This window comes from Capronia coronata (genome assembly GCF_000585585.1).
Source record: "Capronia coronata CBS 617.96 chromosome Unknown acBCG-supercont1.4, whole genome shotgun sequence".
NCBI classification, from domain to species: Eukaryota; Fungi; Ascomycota; class Eurotiomycetes; order Chaetothyriales; family Herpotrichiellaceae; genus Capronia; species Capronia coronata.
In genome coordinates, this window is record NW_006912896.1 from 2,087,798 (window position 1) to 2,102,042 (window position 14,245).

At 52.4% G+C, this 14,245-nt stretch overlaps 5 protein-coding genes across 5 annotated transcripts; 2 read left to right on the forward strand and 3 right to left on the reverse strand.

Moving 5' to 3' along the window:
• Nucleotides 1-1,117: 1,117 nt before the first annotated feature.
• On the reverse strand, nucleotides 1,118-2,232 carry A1O1_05302 (uncharacterized protein; the record flags this gene model as incomplete). The annotated part of the gene is made up of 2 exons (XM_007726188.1): nucleotides 1,118-2,035; nucleotides 2,089-2,232. The coding sequence occupies 2 exons, from the start codon at nucleotides 2,230-2,232 to the stop codon at nucleotides 1,118-1,120; spliced, it is 1,062 nt and encodes a 353-aa protein (XP_007724378.1).
• A 2,349-nt stretch (nucleotides 2,233-4,581) lies between these two features.
• Nucleotides 4,582-5,978, forward strand: A1O1_05303 (uncharacterized protein; the record flags this gene model as incomplete). The annotated part of the gene is made up of 2 exons (XM_007726189.1): nucleotides 4,582-5,697; nucleotides 5,745-5,978. 2 exons carry the CDS (start codon nucleotides 4,582-4,584, stop codon nucleotides 5,976-5,978), a joined length of 1,350 nt encoding a protein of 449 aa, XP_007724379.1.
• A 1,699-nt stretch (nucleotides 5,979-7,677) lies between these two features.
• Nucleotides 7,678-8,397, reverse strand: A1O1_05304 (uncharacterized protein; the record flags this gene model as incomplete). Its single annotated transcript, XM_007726190.1, has 3 exons — nucleotides 7,678-7,737; nucleotides 7,785-8,074; nucleotides 8,133-8,397. The coding sequence occupies 3 exons, from the start codon at nucleotides 8,395-8,397 to the stop codon at nucleotides 7,678-7,680; spliced, it is 615 nt and encodes a 204-aa protein (XP_007724380.1).
• A 1,168-nt stretch (nucleotides 8,398-9,565) lies between these two features.
• On the forward strand, nucleotides 9,566-11,301 carry A1O1_05305 (CDF family cation efflux system protein; the record flags this gene model as incomplete). The annotated part of the gene is made up of 2 exons (XM_007726191.1): nucleotides 9,566-9,644; nucleotides 9,701-11,301. The coding sequence occupies 2 exons, from the start codon at nucleotides 9,566-9,568 to the stop codon at nucleotides 11,299-11,301; spliced, it is 1,680 nt and encodes a 559-aa protein (XP_007724381.1).
• A 497-nt stretch (nucleotides 11,302-11,798) lies between these two features.
• Nucleotides 11,799-13,712, reverse strand: A1O1_05306 (uncharacterized protein; the record flags this gene model as incomplete). The annotated part of the gene is made up of 2 exons (XM_007726192.1): nucleotides 11,799-13,472; nucleotides 13,542-13,712. 2 exons carry the CDS (start codon nucleotides 13,710-13,712, stop codon nucleotides 11,799-11,801), a joined length of 1,845 nt encoding a protein of 614 aa, XP_007724382.1.
• Nucleotides 13,713-14,245: the final 533 nt, after the last annotated feature.

The window sequence follows — 14,245 nt, forward strand, 5'->3', positions numbered from 1 at the left end:
TTGCGTTCTCAATTGATGCAGCTTCATTCGGCCTAGCATGGAGTAGATAGGCAAGGGCTCGACAATTCTCCCCAGAGGTCTTCACGAACTTGAACCTCGCTGCAGCGCTGCTTGGCATCGTGTCCCATTTCAATTCAAGTTTCGCAACAACTGCTCCGCGACCCTGGAGATGGCTATGACATAGTGCGTGCTCATCTCCCAATGCGCTGGCACCCAACATACTAGTCCTCGCTTCTGGCCGCGGTGAATGCGGTTGAACAGGGATCGACGCCAGCCTTCCCTCGATTTGTTCCCAAATCGTCTTTGACTGCACTCATTGCAGATACCTGGGTGCGGAACCGTGCTTTTACGAGCAGGTCGCTCTCACCGTCCCTGCCAGGTCTTCCAAAGGCCTGCCAATGGACGGCACCTTGCAGTCTTGCCTTCTCATGAGCCCCCATTTCGTGTCGAAAACAGTCTCCATGTGCGCCATGATCTGCTTGTCTTCAAGGATGAACTTGAATATTGTCACTAACGTACCGTGATGGTTGTGCACACTCATAGCCGTGGATCACTGTCGTGGTTGCGAGCTGAGAAAGCGACGAGCGCCACGTCTCTGCCGTTTGACCCTTGACTTGGCGAAGAAGACTTGGATGATTCGAAGTTCATTGGCAAGGTGCGTTTGACGACCTTTTCAAGGCTTGCCAGAAGGATCCTCGCTGTCGCGAGACTGCTACTGGATCTCGATCCCACAGATTGGCTGCGCCCTCATCTGCAGAAGGTGGTCAGGAGGACTCTGAAATGGAGTTCACCAAAAATAACCACATAACCTTAACTTGTACTTTCGACAGGAGTCGCAAAGCTCTTTGGAGCCAGTGTACAGTTGTTGAGACAACACTTGGGGTCCATACTCAAGAGTTGTTGCGGGCGAATCGTGTCTGTGTCCAGAGTGTGCAAACATCCTTCTTCTTCGAGGATCTCGATGACTTGATCGCCCACTCTCTGGCAGACTAGCACTGAATCTGCTGGTCGAGGGTCCGATAGAGCTGGCAGATGTTCATCGTTTTACTGTCGAAATGCCCGTGTGTAAGTCCTCCTCGACCATCTTTGGCGGCAACGAGGAGTGCGGTACTTGCTTTCATAATTTGATTTCGTTGCCGTTGGGTTCCCACGATACTGGCGGGTACCCGACGCCCGCAAGTATGCCGTCGAGTAATGCATGATCATGCCGGAGTACGTCCCATTCCACTTCGTCTTTCACCATCAGTGTGCCCCCAAGTAATGTGCCATTGAGAGCGACAGAGCTTGTTGCGCCCGATTCCGGCATTGCTACCGCCTCCCTACTTCTTGGGCAAATAGCCAGTATTCCAGTAGTCATGGCTAGATTGTAGCTGAACACAGCCCGGCCGTCTTCCTCGACTTCCAAATTCTGATGCAGCGGTTGGTCTGGAAATCGGACCGCCGACATTGCCGCATTTAATAAAAGAAGGTATTTCGAGTACAAGTCCGTCAAAGATAAGCCATCCTCAAGTGGTGTGGAGAAATGCAGGAATGGTAGCGACGGATCCTGGAAGAGAGGCAGTTCGGGGTGAGCTCGAACAGTCATACGGTCAAGAAGTAGCTCCCAGGCTGGGGCCTCAGGGCTTGCCATATCTTCCACGGGGAGGAATTGAAGATGGCGATGCGGCTGACTGGCACCACTATGCTCTCCAGAGTTGAAGAAAGCAAAAAGACGCGAAGAGTTCTGTCCGTGCTGATCATGCTGATCATGCTGCCATGCATGGAGACAAGCGTGAGTTATCCCAAGGTCTTCCTTTTCCAGGATAGCAGTCTGAGGCTTGTTGGCCTTCGTGGCAATGATGAAGTGGTTGTGAATGACAGGAAACTTATTCAGGACCAAGATATGGGATGCTTTGTTCGCCGGAATATTGGCCACGAGCAGTTCATCAGGAGGATCCGCAAATGGATCGAACTTCGGTCGTGCTGGCTCCTTCTTTTCTTCCGCTCCATCTGCTTTGGGCTTCTTTGCCAATGCTGGACAATATCGCAGTTGAAACTTAAGGACCGTGAGCCAGTTTGTAACCAAGACCTCTCTTGGAAGCTACTCACCGGCGCCCCTTTTTGAGTTCGCAATAGAGCTACTGCGGTCTCTGAAAACAGGATACTTTTGTCTTTGTAGGCGGTGCGGAACTTGTCGGCCACCAGTTTCTGCAATGGCTGTGCCAGAGAAAGCATCATCTGTGCTTCGGACATGCTCTAAACTACCGTCTGAGCGTACCACCCTCTCGGCGAGAGTAACAGCGGCAAGAGGCTGATGGTTGGCCGGATGACAACCATCCGGATATAGCTGCGCTGCGTCAGGAGCGGCACCAAAAGTCCTCTCTACATACAAACACCACATATGCTAGTTCGGGATACACTGCACAGTTATGGCCTCAGATCCGGCTACGCTGACTTCGGACTCGACCTGAAGGTGCTGACCTCGTCGTCGTTTGTCGTTTGTCGTTGTATTGCATTCGGACGTCAAGCTCGAAGTCGAAGTGTTCACCGGCTCTTCTTCGGGCTTGGCAATACTACCGCCTTATGTTATGTAATCGTCGACATCAACCTCGATCGACATCATGCTCACCAACTCGAGTCTATCAGAAGCTTGAACTTCACACAACTAGTGCATCTCTTCTTGCCAGAGCTTGTCTCTGAGATATGAGACCTAAAGCAAATCATGTACTGCTTGTTGGTTTGCCTTCCTTTCTCATTCTCAAGGACCTGTTCTGTGGCTATTTGTGGCCGAAGTGGGCAGTGCAATTGCTCTCGGAATCCCCCATAGACCTGACCTAAACTAGAGCTTGTACGACCGCAAGCTGCCACTTTGGACGCACAATGTATCAAGGCTGCGATAGCCTACTCCTGATCCGAATCGCTGGGTCTTACTCAGTGGCCTCTATCGGTTGTGCGGGTATTTGTTGAATCTCGGATTTCATGAGGTCACAAGGAAGCTCTAGAACATATGTGCTGTGTGTCTCGACGCAGGCGACACAGCGCATGTCGGCCACGTTCCTCTGACCCTGTCGAACCGTGTTGGAGGGTTTCGACGACCGCTCAGAATCTCGACCAGAGAATCTCAAATGACGACCCGTCTCCGTTCCGCTGCATCGTCCCGATGCCCAAGCTCCACCACATTCATACTTCCATGCCAACATGACCACCGCAGTCCGCACCGCAATGGACTCTCCTCACACAGCCTCAGACTGGTGTGATATGCCTATCGTTACGAGAGAAGTTTCCGGTGCCCTATCAAGGCTCGAAGACACGAGGCTCCCCGGGCGGCGGACCCGCGAGGTATACGAGAAGTGTTCCTCCATGCCATAACATGGCAATCCATCGCATTCTAGTTGCACAATGCCTCTCGATGTTTGCTAATGCTGTGTTAGATCTTCCGCTCGGTGATGCCGTCGGCACAGCGCCTGGTCAGAAGCCTGGATACGTTCACGGGCGCTTCGCCTCTGGAAGTTCAAGCATTATCAGGTGATCCTCCTCGAAAATGAAAAGATATTTCCTGAAACATATGCTGTCAGAGCATAAGGCCTGTGGACGTTGAATCCAAGTATTGAAGGCTGGCTACTATAGTTTGCCATCTTTCCGGCAAAGCGCCTGGCATAAAGCCCTCTTGCAGCACTGCTATATTATGACTATATCTTACCTGCACCAATCTATGCTAACTAGCAGATACTGAATTTGCTACTGCCATATTCTGATTTGAGGAGCCATATCTTGGGACGCAAATCGAGGTGAGACACAAGAATGATTGGGTAAGTCGGATTCGATCGTTTGAATGATTTCCTAAGCTCGGGCGAACGAAATCGTCCTTCTCGGCGGATATGCTATGGTCTCCAGTGCCCCGGGGTCTAGCCACTCACTCGTCAGCAATCTTTGTGCCACGGACCTGCTATTCGATGTTTGGCAGACTAAGACATTATGTCTCGTCGAGCATCAAAATTCTGCAGGAGAAGCAGTGGTCTAGGACGATGCTCAAAAATGGCCTGTGGTAAGCGCAGACCATCTCAGAAGATGTGCGCTGGGTCGTCTCTTTGGAATTCTCGATTTGAGGTTGAAGCCTCGGAACGCCTTTGTTTGTATAACGAACAGACCGACTTTCGTTCTGTGGATGACTATACCAGCTATTGATTGTAGTGACCAATGAGTTCGGGTGAAAACGAGCGTGCTCGCTCGAGCAATCGTGGCTTCCATGCTTCAAGCTCTTTCACTGTCCGACTCTAGCTAACCACCTGATCAAGTCCTTTTTTCTCACTGGACTCACCCTAGGAAATGGCGTCGATGAACGGAGACTTCCAGGTCATGGGTGTCAACGGCGATGGACAGGCACCAAGCTGTGCACCGAGTCATTATTCATGTCACAGAGTTGGATGGGCTTCCCCAGATATATTCACTACTGGTGGAAGTCAGCAGTTCCCAGCAGCACCCTCTGACGCACGAAGCTCCTGTCACGGCTACAGAGCGCCTTGTCTAGCATCGCATATGGCTTTCAACGACAAACTTCTCTACCAAAACCCTCATGCCTCTACGCTGACCGCCACGCCCACGATGCAACCCCTGAGATATCAAAGCTACGCTTCGCCGAGTGGCTACCGTTCAAGACAGCCAGCCTGGTCTCCACCTTTTCTTGCTGGGAGTTCCATTGCAGACGCTGGTGATAGCGATTCGGGAATACAACTGGGCATGAGAAGTGAGAACGTAACATACTCAAGCCTCCCCAACCCCCCAGAGGCGCTGCTCGGCGCCTCTCATCGTGAAAGATGTCAAGAACAGTTCCCGACAAATAGCGGCTCGGCCGCGTCGATGTCCTTTGGCAATATACAAGCCTCTTCATTTCCACCGCATCCGGTGTTCGAGACTGGACCGGAGGCCACATCATACCATGACTTTTCTCCAGGTGGCTCTAAACCATATCACTCTTCTGCTTTTCCAGATGATTTATTCTGGGATATTACACAACACGATTATGGATTGGGGTCATGTGAGTCGGACTATGCATTGTTGGACGACGGATCGACTACTTTGGACAACTGGACCTCGCCGAACACTTTCATAGACCCGGTCACCCCGTCGCAGAAAGGACAATCGTCCTGGCCCGCGCCAAACACCAAAGAAAACAACCTTGGTGGACAGCCACTGGCAACCTACGACTTCCAGTCCCCTCAACTCGGTCATGATCTGGACTTGTTTGGCATTGGGAGCAATTACATCTCGCCCCAGCAAATGAACCTCGATGCTCCAAGGCCAGATTACCCGCCTCTACCGGAATTAGAAGAACCTTTTGAATACCCTGCGCCGATGCCAGGGGCCCTTCCGATCGCTTCTTCCAGCCCCTATCTTCCCGCCTGGCCTCTTGCAGAAGACGTGCCAACGTGGCTGGAACACGAGCCAGGAGGTCAAACATTGTGGGATGCGGATATCACAACAACCACGACTCAGAACGCCTCAACAACGACCGGGAGGCCATTTCTGGTTAGGGGCGCACTGAGGGACACCTCGAAAGACGAGTACCTTGTGCGATGCAAAGAACAAGGGATGTCGTACAAGCAGATCAAGGAATCGGGCGGCTTTGACGAGGCCGAGTCGACTCTGCGTGGGAGATACCGAGCATTAACAAAGCCGAGGGAAGCAAGGTTGAGGAAACCTGAATGGGGACAACGAGAGGTGAGGATCTTATGCCTAGATGAACTCAGAGCTGACGCTATTAATAGATTGACTTACTTTTCGAGGGTGTCGCACACTGTTCGAAGTCGAGTACTGGTAATCTGCTACCGGGAACTGGCGTTGATGCTGCCACTATTAGCCAATTTGTCAACAAGGTACCTTGGAAGCAGGTTGCCGAATACATGGAGAATCGAGGGGCATACAGATATGGAAATGCGACCGTCAAGAAAAAGTACCTCGAAGTCCTCAAGGCAAGAGGCATTTCAGTCCCTCTCGATTGAAACGGCCCTCGCTCTTCGCTGGAGTCAAGAGCAATATCAGTCTACACGACCTGGAGATAGCTGGATTCGCCGCTCGGACGACCGTAACGAGGTACAGATGAGCCGTTGCTAAGGGCCACTGTACCGAGTTATACGCCTCAGTTCACCCGGGATACCTTGCTGTCCTGTTTCAGACTCGGCATTTGTGCCACGGATTCTGTCCGATCATCATTGACCGAAGCTGGCTTCTCCCTTTTGACTCTACACCTCCTCAACAGCTGCAGGGTCTGGGTGGGCTTTTAGTGCTAAGATTCAAATGCATCGGTCACAGCCCGTCTTATGAGACAATACTCTACGAGGGATCTGGCCCAAGGGGCCGGGCAAGTTTTTGCACATACGATGCTGCCTTCGAGACTCCTTTCATACGGTCACCAACGTCCAAAGCTTCTGTCCAGTCACGGTCGAGTTACTACCGTCACCCGAGATATCCATGTCACCGTCACAACAGCCAGTCACGGGCTACGCAGCCACCGATGCTCTGCGTGAAGTTTTGGTGACATAAGCACTCACAGAGCGAATACAAACTCTACGCATGCTCACACCCACTGCGAGTCGTGACTGGGACTTTTCAAATCTGTGACTCGTACCAGCAGGCTCGACTCACGAAAACAAGAAAAGGGCGGACTGGATCTTGGATTTAAGATGTCTCTTTGAAGTTTGAACTCCAACCGACCTTTCGCTATGGGCCGTTTCAACTCTCCAGCTCCCAGGCCTGGCATGATTCTGAATCCACGTGTCCTGTCGAACCCTCGCCCCTTTCGAGAACATTGACTAACAATTTGTCCTGGTGCTTCGGCATCCTGGGGACTATCGGGGCCATGATGGCATCATGTAAAGGTGCTTTCCGGACACGAATGGTCTGCTATTTGAGGATGTTGCTGCTCCGGTTTTTGCGATGAGGACTACCTACCAACATGATATTGAAGTGGATATGATCAACTGAGAAGTGATGGAAGACGGAAGGCTACATGTAGTGAGCAGTCATGGAGCAGATAGGACGTTCAGATAGCGAGAGAATCAATGTAGCCTGTGTGACCACTGTGACAGATTGGCGAGACCTGCAAATGGCTCATGAAAAGTATGCTGCATGCGTAGATTGTACGAAGTCGTGCTATATCACGAGTCGAGACAAGGCTCTCAGGCGACGCCGTCAATCAGAATCTCGGAGGATATGCTACGAAGAGATCATTTCTCCTTTTCCACTCCGCCGAGTCGGCCGTGATAACTCCATCTCTATCTCGCCGTACTAGTACTACGTATACAAGGTCAATCGCGACTGGCCCCTGTTTCCTCGAGGCTATCCCCTTTCGAATACTGTTGTTTACACGTGAAATGGAGATTGACGGTGGTTGTCTGTTCTCCTTCACCCTTTCGCACACAGGGCCATAGCTTCGGCGCTGATCCTCACTTGGGAACGTATGACGGTCGGCAGAAGCAGAGACAGGTTATAATACAGAACTTTGCATACGCTCGTTCGTGGCGACATGGATTTATCTCATAATACTGGCCAGCATCCAACCTGGGGACCTCTATCGCAGGGATCTCGCAAAGGCCTCCCAAGACTATCAGTGCGCAGTAGTATACAGTCTGAACAGGGAGTGCATCAGATAGAAGGGCACTAGTTTCTGAGGGATAGGCAAGTGTTTGACACGATCCCATTTCACCCACCGACCCCAATGAGATAAATGAGTACCAGGAGGAGGAAGAAGGTAGCCAAACACTGTAAGTTATGAGCGTAAGCAACTTGCGCCGTCAGTAGGTACTGACCAATCCGACAAGGACTCCGACCAAGGGGACTTCCCATCCACCCACGATAGCGAATCCGTGGTTCATTGCATTTTGCTGGCGGAGAAATCGATAGGCGCCGACAAGAAGGAACAGACATGCAAATCCTTGACAGAGACATGCCTGTGGTTTGCCCAACACAAAATACCGGAGGGAGTTCTCTTGATTGGGGTGAAGATAATGTTGAATCCTGGACATTTGTGCAATGACAACACCGAGAATTGCCATACCGTCGGCAAGTGAAAGCCAGGCAAGAAAGGTTTGTTCGTTGGCTAGGTCCCCCAGATCAGCATCACCCAAGAAGAGTAACACCTGTGTTGGAAGCCATACAAAGATGATCGCGATTCGCAGATAGAGGAATGTCCAGAGCCACGTAGTTGCCCCAGAACCATTTCGTAGTAGACCATGTCCTCGCAGCCACGTCATCAGAGTCACCCTTCTCCCTTCTAAGGTCAGATGGATCTAGCCCAATACTGTTTGGGAGCGCAACATCCTCGGGCAACGGCGTAGTGGTAGCGATGGCATCGTTTGGCGCAGCCGGCTTCTCTTTTTCCTGAATGGCGTTGGTAGAGGATCTCCAGAAGGAAAGCCTCATAGCTGCAAGAATATCAACTGTCACAGTACTATCAAAGGGCATGGGGTGCCAATGTCCAGAACAGCAATAGATTGTGGATTGAAGTCGGCCCAGCTCCCAACGAAACTAAGAGTCGGTCAGTTCTTTCCGGTTTCATCATATTCGAGTGCTGCTGCAATAAATCAACAGGCACACATGTTCGTGGAAGGCACTCCCACGGGCGTGACAGCAATGGCAACCGCTATGCAAAGGGTTGAACATGACATAGACATGAACGACCAACACGCGAGAGAGGTGGCAGGGGAGATGAATTCAGTAGAGGTTGGTGAGAGGTGCGATTGTCATCTTTTGAGAGGCAGGTCCAACACCATCCAGAGCATTGTTTCAGGTGTTCCTCCCATCCAGCCATATAGACACTGCAAGGCAATGTTTGCTGCCGTAGGCATAACATAAAGAGCCGGCCGGCAGAGCGCAGGCATTCGGACATCAGTGTGACCATCGTTAGAGCATGGTTAGAGTGGGAGTTCATAAATAGAGCCATCACCACAGCATACTTTCGAGTGGAGGGGAAGGTTAGAGACTTGATTTGATCTGCGTCCACTGCTATGCTAGCGATTGAGAGGCATTCAATGAGGACACAATCGATCGAGATCACAGAACAACATCCAACGTCAAGAAGATGGACAGCGACTCACCGTCGATGACAGTGCAGCTGCGGTCACATGACAATGCGGTCATTTCGCCCTGCTCGTCACGTGTAAGTCCGACATCGCAGGCGCAGGCTCAGGCGCGACTGGCACCAATTCCGGCAACGACGGCGACAACTCCATCATCGCCTCCTCTTACTACTACTACACGGCTATTGCTACCGCTATCACTGCGATCATCACCACCACAACTGCCACCGAAACCAGCGGCAGCCCACGTCCGCCACGTCCGCCACGAGCAGCCTCTTGTTATTACTTCATCGTCCACTTCATCCCCATCCCCGTCTTCATCTCCATCATCCATACATACCACCGCTCTACCCCAGCATAAACCCTCAGACCTCCTTGAGAAGCCTCCGCAGGCTTATTGCCGTCCGCCTCACCTGGCCATCTCTGGTACCTCGCCCTTCACAGCGTCGTCCGAGACACTCAACGAGTGCTGCGCCCCTCGACTGGCGCAGGGCCCCTGCAGAACCACAGCCATGGGTCTCTCAAAAACATGGAGGATCATAATCCTGCTGGGTATAGACAGTGCTTTCTTCCTGGTTGAGCTTATTGTTGGTGAGTGACGTTACGCTCGAGGTGTTGGACGAGCACGACGACTGACGCGAGACCAGGCTATTCCGTCCACTCATTAGCCCTTGTGGCAGACTCCTTTCACATGTTGAACGATGTGTTATCCCTTTGTGTCGGCTTATGGGCCGTGCGTGTCGCCAATACCGAAAGTTCCAAAATGTACACATACGGATGGCAACGAGCAGAGACCCTGGGTGCGTTGGTCAACGGAGTTTTCTTGGTTGCCCTTTGCATGTCCATCTTCCTCGAGGCCATTCAGCGATTCGTCGAACCACAAATTGTCACCAATCCAAAGCTAGTCCTGATTGTCGGTTGTCTGGGTCTCGCCTCCAACATACTGGGTCTCTTCCTCTTTCACGACCACAGTCACGGCCATGGTGGAGAAGAGCATTCACACGACGATGCGATAAAATCTGCTGAAGAAGGTCATGCACATTCTCATGATGAGGCGGAGACGAATGCAATTGGAGACGAGCATGGCAACGTCGAAGATGTGCTTCCTTCAGTACGTGTGGCTGGGTACAAGGGCTCCGAGAGAAAAGGCTTCACCACTTCCGATGAGGATAACACCACAATCTCCGCGAGATCCTCCAACACCCCACATCGCAGATCATTCGCTAACGGCAACGAGGTCCATGGTCGACATCGTCGTAGGACATCAGGCTCACTGAGTCGAGGCTTCGGATCAGTTGACAATATTCATATCCACCCTGCCTCGTTTCGACAGGAGATAATCCATGCCGCACGTCTGGAAGAACAGTCCGAGGCATCTTCGGCAGAGGAGGAAGCTTTATTGGACGAAGATTCACCAAACGAGCAGCCGAAGATATTTGGGGACCACACCACTTCGCCCGGCAAGGGCTATGGCAGCATCGCCAAGCGAGCCAGCCATGATTACAGTCATTCTGCACACAATCACAATCAGACCAAGGACGACCACGAAGGTCACGGCCACGGGGGCGGACATGGCCACGGTCATGACTTGAACATGCGAGGCGTCTTCCTCCATGTGCTGGGGGATGCCCTTGGAAACATCGGCGTGATTGCGTCTGCATTGATTATCTGGCAGACGACGTTCCCTGGTCGATACTACTTTGATCCGGGAATTTCCCTCGTCATCACCGTCATCATTCTCTACAGCGCAATTCCGCTTTGCAAAGCCGCCAGCCGCATTTTGCTCCAAGCTGTTCCCGTCGGTATGTCGATTGATGAGATCACCCAAGACATCGAAGACCTTCCACATGTGGTTGAAGCACATCATCTCCATGTCTGGCAACTGAGCGACACGAAACTTGTTGCTAGTTTGCATGTCAAGGTGGATTGTGACGCTCAAGGAGCCGGGTCTGCTAGCTACATGCACCTGGCTCGTGAGATTCGCCAGTGTTTACATGCTTATGGCATCCACAGTTCCACTATCCAACCCGAATTCTACACCGATCAACCGGACTCTCCAGGCGGCTCATCTGCCGTCGCCACTGGCTCGGGTAACGGACAGCCGAGTCCAAAGGCAAATGGAGCCGTCAGCAGGACCGCCAGTGTTAGGAGCCACGAAACCGGCTGTCTTCTCGAGTGCAGCGACAAATGTGCTGGCAATAAGATGTGTTGTCCAACCGATTCCGGCGGGAAAAGTCCAAAGCCATAAACGAAGGCACAGGTTCCCGCGAGGGTATTGCGCAAATCTAACGGAGGATTGGGCTTGGACTTGTCCACTTCTCTACGAGAGCCGGCTGCGCCGGTCCGGTCGAAAAGTCGCCGTGTACAAAGTGTTTCCAGCCATGGCTTGTTTGACTTTCTTGATTGTCAACCAGAGTAGGTTAGTCCAGAATGGCCAGAATGATTCGCGCCTCTTCCAAGGTGACTTCTGGTCTAAATTTCGAATGGAGTTCAAGCCGGCGTTGGTAAAAGGTGGTTGCGATGGGTTGAATTCTTGTATGCTGGGAGCAATTTTTAGGGGCAGTGGCAGCACGAGGACAACTCGATCAGAGCAATCACAGACAGAGGCAGATTACGTTCATTGCTTTCGGCTAATCACAATTGGCCTGATTTCTTTCATTTGATATGCGATCACCGCTGTTCTGTCCTATTTTTCTTTATTCCGTGAGAGTGTTTGGGATTAAGCAAAGTCTAAACATCACGACGTCATCCCTTCCAGATCAACCAGACGTAAAACACAATAACAGGCCACGCAATCCGCCACAGCGATCTGCCAAAGAACGCAACCCGGCTTCTCGGGTTCTTTGCCATGAAGGCCACGCTTGTGGCTGCACCGCGGGGCATCCCCCAATCATCATCATCGTCGCTGTGATGATCGCGATTGCTTTCGTCCGTGGACAGTGGCTTCGAAGGTGACGGCGTCCGCGACGACGGGGCGACATGCCCATAGGCACACGTCTTACGCGTCGACAGAGACTGGTCGGGATTGTGGATCGAGGAGGTCTGCGAAGTAGCCGAATCACGGTGTTCCCGAAACATGGGGAGCAAAGGTTCAGATTTGTCCTGGTGCATAGCGGCCTTCTCGGTCGGGTTGTAGCGCGCTGCATGGACGAGGAGAAGGATGATTGTCAAGGCCAGCATCTGGCCGTAACGGATGAAGATGCTCAACTGGTCCGGGAGAAGGCAGAGATGATTCTGGACCGTGTCTCTCGGCGTGGAGAGAGAAGTGGTGCCGGACATGACCTTGTCGACATCCACGGGATTCCAGAGACTGACTAGTTGAACACCAGGGACTCGAATGCCCATGGCCCAGCTCACGCTTTTGACCGTTATTTCCTTGATCCGGCCGGTGAACTCGTTGTGTTCGATCTCGCAGTAATCGTGGTCGTCGCCGGAGTAGATCATGGCGATTTCTTCCGCCGTCAAGTGTTTGACTATGTCCTGCGAGATCAAGGGCGTGAGGACATTCTGGTACTGGTAGCCAGCCTGGAGGGGAATGGCAGAGCCTCGTTCGCGCATCGGCCCACATGAAGTAGTGCCAGACCGATAAAGGGGCACATGAGAGAGCACGATGGTGGGGAACTGGGACGAGCTCACCAGGCTGGCGGACCTTGATGGTGAGCCTGGGTCTGCCGGGTCAGAGGTCGCAGCGCGCTCGACGCTGGGAGCAAAGAAGTGTTGGTTCGGGTCCTTCCAGTCGAATCGCGTTTCGCATGTATGTTGGATCGCTTTCGCTCGGGTAGTTTTCGCTTCGGACAAAAACTCCTCGACAGGCTTCCAAATGTTGCTCGACGCAGTCGCAGCGGCACTCCCATCCCCTGCTCCCGAACTGCCCGTCTCTGGGTCGACCTGATCCATAGCACTCAACGACAAAGTGTCCAGATGAACAAACGAGTGGTTGCCAATGATATCGATCCGGTTCAGTGGGCCAAAATATGCATCAAATCGTTCTTTGACAGGAGCTTGAATGCCAGCGGCGAAGCCCATATCATGGTTCCCCGGGAGTGAAGCCAGTATCCGCCGCCCAGCTGGCTCAGCTGTAGTCGCGGACGGATACTTCAGCCACGACGTAAAGAAGATATTCGAGAAGCGGAGGTATTCTTGCAGCCAGAAGTCCGATCCATATTTCTCGTACCGTCTCTCTGGCGAGGACGACTCTGCGGTTCCCCATTCCCGTCCGCCATCAAACAGATCCCCCAGGAACAGAGTGGCATCGGGGAGCAAGTATTCTTGTAGATATCGATACGCGCGTTGCAGGTAGAGGTCGGTGTAGAGAACCGTCAAGGACGATAGGGGCCAAGGTCTGCCAGGATAGGTGTGTGGATCAACAAGTTGAGGGTCAGCAACGATGAGGACATGGTGAGGTTGAGCATGGGCTGGCTGCACACATTGAGATAGGTATTAGTATACGAGTTCAACATCATGTCGCGACATGAGTCCTCTACGTACCCATGTCTCCCATTGCTGCCACCGACACTCCCTCGCCCTCTGCTGGAAAACGAACCGTTCTCCCCAGAAAAGGATTAAGATCCAGAGGAGTATCAGGACAGATGGAACGCTCCAAAGTCGACGTTTGATCCTGGCAACGGCATGCGATCCAAATGCGGCATTCGCTTTCATTCTCTAGATTCTGGAGACGATGTATAGACGCTCATCGTGGCTGGGACGGGGAGAAATAGGCCTAGACGTCTCGTCCTCTGCAGTCGGTTGGTGCTCAAGTAGGAGTGCGTGGGAATGTCAACGTGCGAAGTCGTGTTCTGTGGATTTGAAGCATTTGAAGCAAATAGACGTCGAGGACAAAGACGACTGACGGGTTAAAGCGTCGTGGCTGTTGATCAAGGGGCAAGGGATGGAGTTTAGGCTCCTCAGGCTTAGATAATGGGGGTCAGGGGGTGTGCGCCTTAGGCGCTTGTCAGGGGACAGAATGCGGATCAGGAAGGGTTAGGGACTGCGTACTGCATTTGCCGAGGGGTTTGAGATGCTAAGACAGCCAACACACATCATCCTACATAGACTCCCTGCCACTACCATCCACGATCCATGATCCACGATCTACCGCTTCCTCCCCGCCGACCTCTTTCTCCTACTGGCAGCTAACAACTCAGAGCCCGGTCGAAGCCCCTACTAAGCATGGCGAACCCTGACGGCCATGC